The sequence below is a fragment of the Oreochromis aureus genome, linkage group 13 (genome assembly GCF_013358895.1).
Source record: "Oreochromis aureus strain Israel breed Guangdong linkage group 13, ZZ_aureus, whole genome shotgun sequence".
Classification (NCBI taxonomy): domain Eukaryota; kingdom Metazoa; phylum Chordata; class Actinopteri; order Cichliformes; family Cichlidae; genus Oreochromis; species Oreochromis aureus.
In genome coordinates this window covers 13,127,790-13,141,697 of record NC_052954.1, presented here as the reverse complement: position 1 = coordinate 13,141,697, position 13,908 = coordinate 13,127,790, and the positions used below count along the sequence as shown (strand labels likewise).

Here is a 13,908-nt window from a genome sequence, read left to right as displayed (position 1 = left end):
AAAAAGACAGAACACACACAAACCCACACATCTAAAAAAAATATAATAATAATCACGGATATGTCAGTATGTGGGACATTTGGTGGCATTCTCAAGGAGTGAAACCTGTCTGGTTTACTTTAGAAACCACTGTAGACACGACTTTTCTTCAGCCTTGTTACTTTCGCACAGCCTCCCTTAAAGGGCAGCCGGCTCATCCTTTTGATGACTGACGGCGGGATTTGCAGTGATAATGTCTTCAGGTGCCAGAGGATTGGGATTAAACATACTCCAATTTAAACAGCAAAGTTACCATGGCAATGACCTTCAGTTTTAACTCAGACATGTGGGGAATAGGGCATGGTGTTATTGTCCGGAGACGCTCCTATTCAGCGGGGGCTTTGTCCATGATTGCACTTTCAAATCCTCCATCAAATTAGAAACTCTGTCCTAGAATATGTCTGTTGGAGAAAAGTGCAGGTGACATTTCAGTCGTGGCGGTCGTGCAACCAAGATACGAACTTGCAAGCATGACTTTAACAATGTTGAACACTCTGAAGTGAACTATGAGTCCGAAAAGACAAACACTGGACACCCAGCCCGCCTGCACCGTGACCCCTTGACCCTCCATCGGCCCTCCATGTTTAGGCAAACCCTCACCTCCCATCCTAATTAAGGTGAAAGAGGCCTTTCAAATGAAGCTGATGAGGGCTGACGTGGGGCCGCTCTTTTAGCCGTCTGTGGACGTGAATACCCAAAACAAGCGGTCCTGCAGACTCACGGTTTGGGGTCAGTGTCTATCCCCCACCGGGGCAATCCGTTCACAGTCTCACACCTACCTGTCAAAGGAGAGAGCAGCAGGACATCACGAGAGAAAAAAACATAACGGAAAAAGAGAGCGAGTCTTTGAAAGCAGGAAGCGTGAGGGGGGTGTGGGGTGTTTTCACATTTAAATAAAGCACAGTCCCCATCAGACAGCAATAAAACAGTATAATTATTATCACTATTGATTCAGCAGTACCCATGAGGCGTGGTTGGTCAATATGAATTGCAGTAATATTCGATGGCTTCAGCTGCAGTCACAAGTGTGGCCAGACTGCCCCACAGTGGAGACACTGAGAAGTACCAGAGCAGGAACTTATGGTGAGCACACACACGAGTGAATACAGAGATTTATATCATGTTGTCCTCCTAGTGACCCTCACTGTGTGGTCATAGCTAGGAAATAAACGAGCGTTCATATTAACACACAAGCAGTTTCTTTATATTTCAACAAGCTCTGCTATAAGCAGCGAGTATCATCAGTCCAACAGATTTCAGTGTTATAGCTTCTCCACGTATGAACATAATGCAGAGTGTTAGCGTCAGTCTTACAGCAGCTGTTGTGTCCAACTGTTTGGTTTCCAAATATTTGGCGCATTTAAATGTGTCAGCACACATTTAAATGCAATACCTCACGTAAATGGTGCATTAGTGCCAAATTCACATAGAACCTTGGAGTGTTGGAGTGTTACTGCTATACAAAATAGGTCTCGGTCAAATAAAAGATCTCTCAGTATTAACAGAGTCATATGTTTAATATATTTTTGCTCTTTGAAAAAGGAAGTCATATTTCTCCTCGGGTACTGTGCGTGAGATTGACAGTCAGTGATGTTATAATAATGGAAGAATAATGATGGCAGCTGTGGCTCAGGTGTACCAACCGGAAGGTCAGTGGCTCAGTCCCTGACACTTCCACTTTGCATGCCGAAGCATCCGTGGGCATGATACTGAACCCAGAGTTACCCCTGATGTATCCATCGGAGTGCAAGTGTTAGAAAGTGCTCAGGCATAAATAAAAGGGCTGTATGAAAGTGAGTGTTTGTGTTTGATTGGGTGAATGAGACTTGCAGTAGGAAGCACTTTGAGTGTGCAAGTGAGTAAAAAGGTGCTTTACAACAAACAATCCATTATTTGACCAGTGTTGTGTCAGAAACAGAGCTTAAGCCAGCCATAGCAAAGTTAATAACCCTTTTAAAAAATATATGAAAACAAAAACACAGCAATCAGGTTAAGTTATTCAGTCTGAAGCTGAAATCAGCAGGATTTTTAGAAAAACACAAAAACATAAATCAACTTGATTAAGGAAGATAGTTTTAATTCTGTTTTGATATTTGGAAACAGAAAAATGACGTTAACCCACAGACTTTCACAAAAGATTTCTTTTAATGTTTGTAGTTATAGAATTATTGCAAGATAAATGTATCTTTACATCTGACATTTGCGCCACTTAGCAGTTAAATATATATTTATTTACAGCATAATATATACAGTACACAGAAAGGATAAGAATCCCCTTTTTCAGATAGGATTAAATTGTATTTTTTAAATGTAACAAAAAGAAAGATACAGGAACTTCTCACTTACATATCCATAAAGATATCAACAACCCGGTTTATTATACATCACAATGAAATTGGAAAGAAACTGGTAATAAAATTAAAAACAATGACACATTTGACAGCACAGATACTTATTATATAGCATCTACCTGTTCACCATCCACTGTTAAAGTGTGGCCAGACTTCCTTTCTCTGACATGGATTAACCTCATCAGAGCAACACATCTGGCCACCACCATATAAAAGGATTATATGGATTTTCAGTGTATGAGTAGCATTCTTTCATCATATTTCACACAGCTCAGCCATGAGATTGAGAGGTAAGGCTAATAATGTAACAACACACCAGTGGCGTGAACTCTTAGTGCTGCATTTGTACATGACACACTACGTTGACATTCATGGTTGTATCGGTATGTGAATCCTGAAAGATGCACGGAGTAATATCTTGAAAGATGATTGGTAAAAACTTAGTCTAGTTCTTTTTATCCTGCACTTTCAAAAATTATAGGGTTTGCATGGAACCAGGATGAGTAACATGAAAAATTCAAATGCTATTTCTTCCCCTTCAATGCAGGAAAAAAAAATATCTCTGCCTGTTATTTCAGCGCTTCCCTTAGGATCTTCTACTTATTGGCTTAGTGAAATCCATTGAAAGACACATTCACTTGAGTACTTTTTAATGGATTCAGTGGAACACGGTGAATATAATCCACACAGTCACATCTAGCAGATAAATAAGGTAAATCAAAGTGAAATGGTAACACGGATGGCGTGGAATGTGGAATTTGGCAGTGTTATTTGGCAGTCGGATACATGCGGGCATGATTGAGTCGTCTACTTATAAAAGCAGTGGGAAAATGAAAGAAAACAGCAGTAAGTAGGTAAGTCCAGGCAGCTGGTTGGCGAAGCTTGTGACATTGCAGTCATTGCTGTAGCAGCAGTGAACTCTGACACCTGGTGCTCTGTAGCCCTGACTGTTGGCCTGGCTGCAAAAAGACTTGTAAGAGCATGACTTCATCACGCCACCTAACAAACAGAAAATGAAGCCAGTTACTCTCATTTAGAAGCTGTCCGCCATTATCCAATCAATATAAGTCGATGCTAAATTGTTGCTTTAAGAAACTCTCCTGGCTAGTCTTCCTTTCAGCGATTTCTTTGTTGTTGTTCTTTTCATCACAGCAGACCGTTGAAACACTTAATGCAGGTTTAAACACAGCATTAGAGTAAACAACTCCCGGCTGAAATATTACAAGTTGCAGGTTTAATGCTAAACCTACCACCTTTTAGGAATTTAGTCCAAATGATTGATATTGATTGTAAAATATTAAAATAAAAATATCATATCTACAGCCAAAAAAAAAAAAAAAAAAGATCTGCTGGCTGAGATTTGGTAAATCTGTCTTGGTGCCATGAACACATGGTGTCCTAATTAAGGATATTCATTGAGTAGGAGTAGCAAATCTCTTCATTCCCTTAAAAGCCTCAGACCCTCTGCTGCCCGAGATGTGTCTACAGACAGCAGGCTGTCGTCTATTTAACACACAAAAAAGACACACACGCACACATACATGAGAAACAAATGGAGTTTTATAGTAGAAGGTTGAAATTAAACTAGTAAAAAGAAAGGCTACTACACTGTCACTGCTGGACTCACTGTCATGGCCCACCACTACAGCGCAGGCATCAGAGTAGCCAGGACAAGCTTTGGAGCCTTGTCGGTTGCAGTCATCGTTATTGGAGCCCATGCATGTATAACATCGTATAGTCTCACCTGAAAGGAAACAGAGCGCTACTATGTAACAAAGAGTCAGCTGTTAAGGTAAAATCTGCATTGCGGTACATGCATATCTTGTCTGGGTGAAAAACCTGTACAGCATAGGACACAAATGTTTGCTTTAGATAACTGAAAATGATTGCATGGGAAAGCGCCAACAAGTGTCCCAAGCTTGGATATTTCTAATTCATATTTACACAGGATCTATAGGTTGGCAAGTGCATGAAGGGCTTATAAATATAATGTGTGACTTTCCCTGGGTCCAGAGGGAATATGAAGAGAAACAGCACTAATTAATTAACTTCCTTCACATGAATTTTCCCAAATCAACCAAAGTGTTTCACCAGTGCCCACACATTTAAAAAAAATACATCTTTATAAACTTTAGCTAATGCCTCAGAGCCCACTTCAGCACATAAAACACTTAAATGTCTTTCTAAAGCTCTCCCGAGGAGGGAGCTGTTATTTGAAAACTAACTGACCTTTGAAATACTTAAAGGCTTCCTTTTGAAACTCTCCATCCATCTCCTAAATTCCAGACAAACTTAAGGCTGATTCCTAAGAGGATCAGAGCTGGAGTCACCAAAAGCTTCAAACATACTTTGCAGCAGCATATCTCCTGTACTGGCCATCAAAATAACCTCCTTTGGTCTGTCATCATTAAGTTTTGTTAAAGAGAAGTTTTTTTCATATATACAACAAGATGTGGCATTTTCAAATGAAACCAGCTAAATTATCTAATTACTTACCAAAACTACACCACAAATAAACAGCGAAGCTACAAAAGCACTGTGTGAAACAAAGAAATTGCATAATCGTCCCGTTTTCTGCACATGTGCTCTCACATATACTGAGTTGGTATATAAATACTTTCTGTTGTTTGCAGTTGGCCCCAATCTATCCCCACAGCATTGTCGCGCTACACACATGCTGTAAGTATTAGCCTCCAGGCCTATTAAGAGATTATTTGCAGGGAGTGCGTGCTTCTTGGGTGTATAGTGAAGCATGATGGACTGAAGGGACATGAAACCCATCAGAATCACTGCAGACAGCAATTAGTGAACATGACATTAATAAAGTATAAGGTCAGTATAAGGACTTAATGTTTAATGGTCCTACTGAAGTTATGAAACATGTCAGGTTTTTCCCCAAGAAATAACTGTGGGTCTGTCATGTCCAGCATCTACGTTCCTTAAGTCAGAATGTACAGCAGAGCCATTCATTTGAGTTATTTGTTTAACACGGTCTTACTCTTCAGGAACACATTAAATACACTAAATGCTAAACACAAACTATTATTTACAATGCAAGGGTTGAAATGTACAGTATCTAAAAGGAGGCAAGATGAAAGGAAAGATGGACAGAGTTAAGCAGCAAACAGAGGTGCATGAAATGAAAAAGTTCTTACAGGTGGTTGCTAGCAGGACCAGGGAAAACAGAAGCAGCAGACAATAGTTGACAGCTCTCATGGCGATGTTGGTCCTCACTTGTCCCGACTACACAATGAAAAGCAGGTTGTTTGCTCCTAAAGCCCCCTGAGCTTAATCTGGGCTATCAGATGAGCTGATATTCCTTCCTGTACTAGCCAAGAGATTACTAGCCCCTCAACTGGGGCTCACAGCTCTGTCTTAAACAACAACAGTTGCTTCTGCAGCCTGGATGGACAGAGGACACATAATGGATTTCATTCCGAATCTCTCGCATTAACAGTTTGCTGAGGCCACACCCATCCTGTGTTTGGCTCTTTGCTTTCTTGTCCCTGCCGGTTGTCGTGCCAAAGTACTTACCTATGGAAGGTGTTGGGTAGGGGCATCGCCCTGCTGCACCTGGACTGGTCACTAAGAAAGCATTTTTTGCTGGCAGGTGCCAGGTCGACTTAAGACCTGTTAGACGTTTGCATACTCTTCATAGGCAAGGATTTCATGGTTAATTAGTGCTTTTATTGATTTCTTTGAAATGTTCTTTTCTCATGTTGAATATATCTTTAATCACTTAAAAAAAAAAAAAAAAAAATCAAGAATTGGGTGCCCAAATTTGAATGTGAACAAGGCCTATTAACCTCTTGTTAGTGGTCATGGTTGATTACAACTGGTAGTTCATCTTTGCCAGCAAAGCAAGGATTTGTTTGACAGCACTCATTAGACTGACCAATACTCAGAACAATGGGAAATACCAAGTGAAGATCTAAGGAGGAGAATTGCAGATCTACACAATCTTTGGAGGTCTCTTGGAGCCATTTCTAAGATAATCAGTTCAAACAATTGTGTCAAAGTTTTTTTTGGATGTATCTTCACTTTGTCAAAGTCTGGAAGAAGCCCCAGACTGTCACCCTTAGGTGAGAAGGATGTTCATGAACAACTCAGGAACCACAAAGGTTCAAGACTGTCATACAATGGAAACTGCTTGGACACCTGCACCATTGCCCACAATTAGGTGAGTTTTACATCACCATGGATTTAACAGGGTGTTGAACAATAAAAAAAGCCCTTGCTCCAAAATCAGGACCTTCAAGTTTGACTAAATTTTGGACAACTCAAATGCTTTCTGTCCGCAGTTTAGTTTTTCCCCATCATGTACATTCCTTTGTATTTATTTCTGATTAGTGTAGATTGATTTATCCTTTGTTGAGTTGTTCTTCCTTCACACAGTGTTTAGAGCTTTGCATAATTTTTCTTTAAAGAGATTCGTTGGTTTCACTCTCAGTTTAGTCTTTAAGGTTTCGTCATACTTTCCACTTCCCTTGTGTCGTGTTTAACCTTAATCCTTAGGTTAGTTGTTCCTGTTATGTTACTATTTTAAGTTGTCAACCACTTGTCTCGTGTGTTTATTATTCAAGTTTACTTACCCCAGTCTCAGACCTGTGTTGTTCCCTGCAGTTCTTATCACTTCCTGGTGTGCTCGTTATCCAACCCTGTGATGTTTCTTGTTGGTTGTTTTTAAGTTCTAATGGTTTCACCCTTCTCTATTTTCATGATTTTGTGTTATTGCAGAACCCAAATTTGAAATAAAATGTGTCTATTTTATTTAATCATAGCATATTTAATCAGCATGTCTTCACATACCTTTTACTGATTGCAAAAACAAACCCTGAGTTATATGTATCCCTTTGAAAAATGAAAAGTTTTAAAAACAAGAAGTGCTGTGCAAGTGTATTTCATCATAATACATTTTTTTTTATTTTTGCCTGGTCGAAACTCACATTTCTCATGTGAGGAAAAAGCTGTTGCAGTTACAAATGAGCATCAAAAGAAAGTTGATTTAAGTGACTTTAACCGGAACATGGCTGCTCCTGCCATATTTGCTGGGACTGAGCATTTCAGAAATTGTATATCTCCCACACAGCTGTCTCTAGAGTTTACAGAGAATGGTCCACAAATGAGAAAATGTCCTGTGAGCGAAACTTATTTGGTTGAAAGCGCCCTGTTGAGTCCATAGATCATATGAGAATGGCCACCACTGGTAAGTTTAAACCCATTTCAGGAGTGCTCAAGCACCACTAAAAATAACCATAACAGTAGCAATAGCATTACATGTTAGTATTCTTTTTTTTTTTGTACATCATCTGTGTGCTTCACTAGCAGTGGCTTATCATTACTAGAGAAGATTTGTGGTGCTGCAGCAGAAAGAAGAAGATGAAGAGATAATTTCCCGACAAATCAGTGATGTATGCTCAAAACACAGTTTACTGAAACATTAGGAAGCAAAAGGGAAACTTCTTCTGATAACAAGGGTCATTGATGTGACTTTAAAAAGTGCCTGTTTATATATATTTGCTCTCTAAATAGCGCCCAAAACGTTAGCTAACATGAGCTAGCTCACCAGAGATTATTAGCTAATTTTAGCTTTCTTAGTCTGATGGCACTATCACTAGTTGACAGCCAAGGAGCCGATGTACTTTACTGTCTAGTTTTAATAAAGTTTCCTATTCTGGTCGAATTAGGCTTCTGTGTTTGATTACAGTACAGCTTCAGATCCAGGTGAGAGCAACTTAGATGGATGTTACCTGTAAATGGCCAGCAACAGCCCACATTCAGTTTGAGTGTAGTTCTAAACGTTATTGAGTTTATGAATTCGGTTTCACTTTTACTTTGACCTTTTGGATTACACCACAAAGACAGAGATAGGAAGAGAAGGAGAGACAGCAAAATGAAACAGGTAACAATGGATGTATGAACAGTGGATGCGGTCAAAGTCAAGGTAATAAGTCAAGGTGACTCTCATCAAACGCACATCCCCAGCCTGCAATTAGAATAATTTAACTTAAATTATTTTTATGGTAATTTATTGTTAAATATAATATGTTTATATGTGATTTTAGGTGCAAAAGAGGAGCGTGGAGAGAGTGATGACTGAGAGAAGAACGAGGTGAGCAGATGGGCAGAAGTTAGGAGAAAAACTCAAGTTTAGCAAAATGTAAATTAAAATCACAAAAAAAACTTCTAGGAAATACTAAAATCTATTTCACCACTTGAAGCTGGTGTAATTGATGCCCTGTGATGAGCCTGCACAAAGCGAGGGTTTGTGTAAACTGGAAAGGCTTGATATAAAAGCAGCTCTCTTACCAGCTTGCTTCTTGTCCAGCGTGCATGGAGTAGCAGTCTGATTGTTATGTGTCTGCTGAATGCTACTACTTCCTTAATTGCTTTATAATTTGGTGGACTGACTCTAAATGGTTAAGAGGCTAAAACAATGTTGTGCATGTTTCACCTCTTCCCTGCTTTACTACTTTAAGTATTTTCTCAACTTTCTGGAAAGTTGTAATCAACATGATTGATACTGTGTCTCAGATTTGATAACTATGGGGTCCACAGTTATCAAATCTGTGAGAATTTAGTCTGAATTATTCTTAAGCATTACAACAAGTCATTCAACTAATTCATTTGAATTTGAAAGAAACATTGTAAAGTGTACATGATTTGAATTCAAGTTTACTATAGTGCAAAGGGTTGGATATGTTTGCATGCAGCATATTCTAATAGTGTTAATTGCAGGGCACTGTATGCATGACATTATGATTGGGGGCTAGTCCTACTCCATGTGCTTTTTTTTGTTTTTTGAGTTAATTTTTGAGAGCTTTGGTTTATGTTTCACGTATAATGGAGCTCATTGGGAACCCAAAACATCTGCTGCGTCTGCTTACCTACCACCTTACTAAACACTCGAGCCAGACTTCTTCACGCTCACCATGTAGATCATGTTTATGACCATGTTTATGAGCACAGTGTAAACTTCTTCTCCTGTTTCCAAGATGATAATGTGCCATTTGTCCTTAAATGGCCTCCAGTCACTAGATCTAAATCAGTAGGGCACCTTTGGGGATGTGGTGTTATTGGAAGCACATCATGGATGTGCAGCCACCAAATCTGAGGCAACTGTGTGATGTTGTCATGTCAATATGGGCCAAAATCTCTAAAGGGAAAGAAGGGGTACAACATGGTACTATTAAGATGGGTGGATATCACATAGAGGACTATCTAAGATGTAAAAAAGGAAAAAACTGAGAAAAAAGAACCAAATTAAACTCAGCATGCTGTATTGCCATCTTTTATTGCACTTTGTAAGCAGATGCTGTACAGTAGCTGTGCAGAGAAGTTATTCCTCAGTGTGACAAACAACCATTGCAGGACTAGGACAGGTTCATCCAAAATTAAATTACTTCTGGTCACAACTGAACACAGTCACAATTAGTTTGCTTTTTATCAAAATAAAATCCCAAAAATAAAGTTCCACAATTTCATCAAAAAAGCTATGACAAGTATGACAAATATCTACAATGTTATGTGAGGGAAGTGGCTGAAGACAACAGAATAACTATCAAAAATGCACAAGTCTTGTCGTTTCCTACAGTATATACAAACATTAACATTACAAGTTCTTCTTTATCTCTCACATGCAAGAATCTATAGTGATCACTTGTATTCTCTTAGTGGTGCAACAATCTGGTTCTCATCTTCAAAGTCTATCTTTCTCTTTATTAAGAGGAGACAATAACAGGAGTGGGTAAACAGTCTTCTCCCTCAGTGGCTGTCATGGCAACATCATAATAGATAATTTAACCCACAAACAATGCTTGCACTTTCTCATTATCATACACGCACTCGCGCACACAGGCATACTCATTAGTGATATGATAAAATTTGAAAGCAGACCCCCTGATACAGTACGATACACTGAAACATCAAAAATATACAGAGTAATTAGGAGGAAGCCAATCCTGTGGATGATGTATACACATGGTCAGTAGGAAATACAACCCCAAGACCACTTTGGCCTTAGAGGTCCATCAGTTTGAGAAGGAGTGCTTCTCTTCATTTTCTGCTTGGCTTCATTGTGATGTGGCCTGCTAACTCTTCCCCATCTTAGCAATTAGTTCATCACAGATCTTTGTTAACTCCTCGATCTCTTTATTCTGTAAAACAGTTAGCAACAAAAATTTATACACTTGGATAACTTTAGAAAATTTTAATTTAATATCTTCTTATATCCTAAAACTGACCTTCTGCTCTAAAGTGCGTTCCAGAGAGTCAACCTTCATCTGCTCCTTCCTCAGACTGGCCTGAGAGGCAGCTTGCTCCTGCTTGGCCTTGGCCCGCACCTGAGCTATCTCTGCGTTGGCCCTGGAGGCACACAAATGATACAAGACATCACCTTTACGCAACTCACAAAAGCCTATAAAATCTAAAAAGCAGATAAAAGTCAACAAAGAGTTAATATGGATCGTATATAATCTATAGAAATATGTTTCGATACGAGCCATTGTAAATACTGGTTTAGCCTCAGCTAGAATGTTAGCTAGACTCATTGCGAGCTAGTTAGCTAGACTTGTTTCCAATTACACTGACTCATATACAAACATATTTCAGCTCAGACAATAAGTTATGCTGTACACTTAAAGAACAGTTTTTGGTACAGGAAAGTACCAACGTTATAGAGACTCACTGCTAGCTAAACTTAAACACTGTTCTCAGTCCCACAAACAAATATCGAGATAAAAAAAAATAAAAGAAAATATGACTACAAAGAACTGAAATAAGCATTAAAACTGAAGTATTTGAAGTCAAAAATTGATATTATTCTTTTTTTTTTAATTATATCTTTATTTGGATTGGACAGGTAGAAATAGGTTAACATAAAGCATCTGCATAGCAGTGTCCGAGTAACATATGAGCAGAGTCCATTCCAGGTTTTTAGATTTAGTTTAGGAGAACAAATGATGAACAACAATAATCAGCAAGTGCATATTACCCTCCTTTAGCCATTCCTATGAGAGTTGTTCACTTGCTCTCCAAAGGGAGATACTTAAAACACATAGAACTATAAACACAAATTGGGGGGAGGTCTGTGCTGCTATAATAGTTAACAAGTAAGTAAATAAACAAAACAGGTAACAGTGAGAATCAAGTGAAGTCAACTCTGGTGGGGGTAATAAATTGTATCCAGTTGTTCCAAATTTTGTAGAATTTGGCCTTTTGGTTTCTTAGCAAATATGTCAATTTTTCCATCCTATATATCTCTAGAATGATCCCAAACCAGTCCTCTAATGTAGGTTGGACTGGGCTTAACCATCTTCTAGTAATTGTTTTTTACTTGCCACCAAAAGTAATTGTGCCAACTTAATCTCACTTTTACGCTCCAGAAAGGGCATCAGTCCCATATATAAGACCTTAAAATCTAAAGGTATTTGGACATTGAAGACTGCACTTAAAGAGGTCTGGACATCCATCCAGAAATTTTTAACTTGGGACAATCCCAAAAAACATGAAAATGGTTAGCCTCAGTCGAGCCGCATTGTCTCCAGCATTGCATAAGGACCCCTTTGTATCTCTCCTGGTATGGTGTCTTGAAATACCTAATGATATTTTTCCAGCCATGTTCCTTCCAGCTCATAGAGCTGGATGTTGTCCACTGACAGTGCCAAATATTTTCCCATTCGCCCCTAGAAATAACAATCCCTGATTCCCTTACCCATTTATCTTTAGTGTAAAGAGTATTATCCTCGCTGGCACTAGAGAGAGCTTTGTATAGTTTGGAGATGGATTTAGTAGGAATCGTGGTTGTGGCATTTTTCAGAATAAGAAAAAAATGCGACTCAACATCACTAAGGTCAGACAGTTTGCATTCATGATCAATATATGATCTCAGCTGTAGATACCTATAAAAATCGTATTTTGTCAAATGATGGTTATCCCGCAGGGCCTCAAATCTGAGCACAATATTTCTATGAGTAAGAGAAAGGAAGGTCGTAAGGCCGTGGGATATCCATACTTTAAAATTAGAGTCGTGTCTATTTGGGGTAAAATCTGAATCAAAAGCAAACCACCTGAAAATTTTTAGCATTTTGTGTATCCCACAGATACTAATTACCCTCTGCCAAACTTGGAGGGTGTGAGTTAGCCAGGGGTTCCCCAAGGTTTCCAGCCGACACATTAAACCCTTATCTGCCATAACAGCTTGTAGAGGGAGACGGTCTCCTAGGTTGGATTCCAGTTCCTTCCACTTAGCTGTATATGATTCGTTGCACCAATATAGGAGAGGGGTTATTTGAGCGGCATAATAGTAGTTCTTGAGGCAGGGGAGGCCCAATCCTCCCTTTTCCTTGGGGAGCTGTAGGGTGGCATATTTAACCCTTGGTTTTCGGCCCTGCCAGATAAATCTGGAGATCCACTTGTCCCATTCAATAAATTGGTGGTCACACACTTCTATTGGCAAATTTCTGAAAAGGTAAAGCAGTCTGGGGAGCATGTTCATTTTGATTGTGGCTATCCGGGAGCTGAGACTCAAATAAGGGACCAGATTCCATCTATGCAGATCTTCTTTTATACTTACAGATATTGGTTCATAGTTTGCTTGGAAGAGCCCGGAGAGGTCTACAGTCAGGTTGGCATAATAAGCAAATGCTTCAGCCAATACCTTTTGATTAGCCTTGGCTCATGATTTTTTGCTTTTTGGTAATCTTTATTTTGTATTCTGTATGCTAATCAATAAATCAAATCAAATCAATCAAAGTATATTCCCAGGTACTTGATTTTCTCATTATCCCAATTTATTTTAAATTTCCTACGTAAAGTTGCAGAGGCTATGTAATTTAAGGTCATCACCTGTGTTTTTGAAATGTTAATCTTATAGCCAGATAACTTCCCAAAATCAGTTATGGTAGACATCAACTCGCTAAAAGACCTCTCTGGGTCCTCCAGGCAAACCAATACATCATCGGCAAACATTGCTACTTTATGTTCAACTCCTGATAGTGCAACACCCTTAATGTTATCATTTTGTCTAATCGATTGGCCTAATGTTTCTATGAAAAAATCAAAGAGAAGTGGCGAAATTGCACAACCCTGTCTACAGCCACGTTCCAGGATAAAGGGTTTAGAGAGATCGCCATTCACCTTAATTCGGGCTGAGGGTAAAAATTGATATTATTCATGAGCTTTTGTGCTCAGGAAGTAAGAAAAACTGAAATGTACATAGTGAAAAAATTAGCAGCTTACAGTTAACACTTTTTTTTCCTAAAAAGCACCATCATTTACTTGCATTCACATAAGACCCTGTACTACATTTACTGCATTTGTTACAGTGTAGATAGTGTGGTGGGGAAAATAACACAGTTATTGCAGAAAATGTGACACAATAAGAATATGTACAGACTCACCGGTCTAGTTTCTCCTCTGCATGAATTTTCAGGGCTTGATATCGCTGTTCCTCCTTGCGGACCCTTGAAAGATACTCCTGAGCGCATTTCTTCAATACCTCTTCATTCTGTACGTGGGT

The 13,908-nt window shown here is 39.0% G+C and overlaps 2 protein-coding genes across 12 annotated transcripts in view; both read right to left on the bottom strand.

Annotated features, from left to right (window-relative positions):
• Window positions 1-2,220: 2,220 nt before the first annotated feature.
• On the bottom strand, window positions 2,221-5,606 carry ly6pge (lymphocyte antigen 6 family member pge). The gene is made up of 3 exons (XM_039621382.1): window positions 5,546-5,606; window positions 4,018-4,134; window positions 2,221-3,389 (listed from the first exon to the last, which is right to left on the bottom strand). Exons 1-3 carry the CDS (start codon window positions 5,604-5,606, stop codon window positions 3,202-3,204), a joined length of 366 nt encoding a protein of 121 aa, XP_039477316.1. The 3' UTR covers window positions 2,221-3,201.
• Window positions 5,607-9,663: 4,057 nt separating this feature from the next.
• tacc2 (transforming, acidic coiled-coil containing protein 2) overlaps window positions 9,664-13,908 on the bottom strand; it is a 47,234-nt gene continuing 42,989 nt past the window's right edge. For all 11 annotated transcript variants that reach the window (XM_031732053.2, XM_031732058.2, XM_039621582.1 and 8 more), the window contains 3 exons: window positions 13,790-13,896; window positions 10,634-10,754; window positions 9,664-10,546 (listed from right to left, as the gene is read on the bottom strand). In XM_031732053.2, coding sequence (XP_031587913.1) covers window positions 10,481-10,546; window positions 10,634-10,754; window positions 13,790-13,896 — 294 coding nt within the window. In that variant the 3' untranslated portion in view covers window positions 9,664-10,480. The remainder of the gene's footprint in view (window positions 10,547-10,633; window positions 10,755-13,789; window positions 13,897-13,908) is intronic.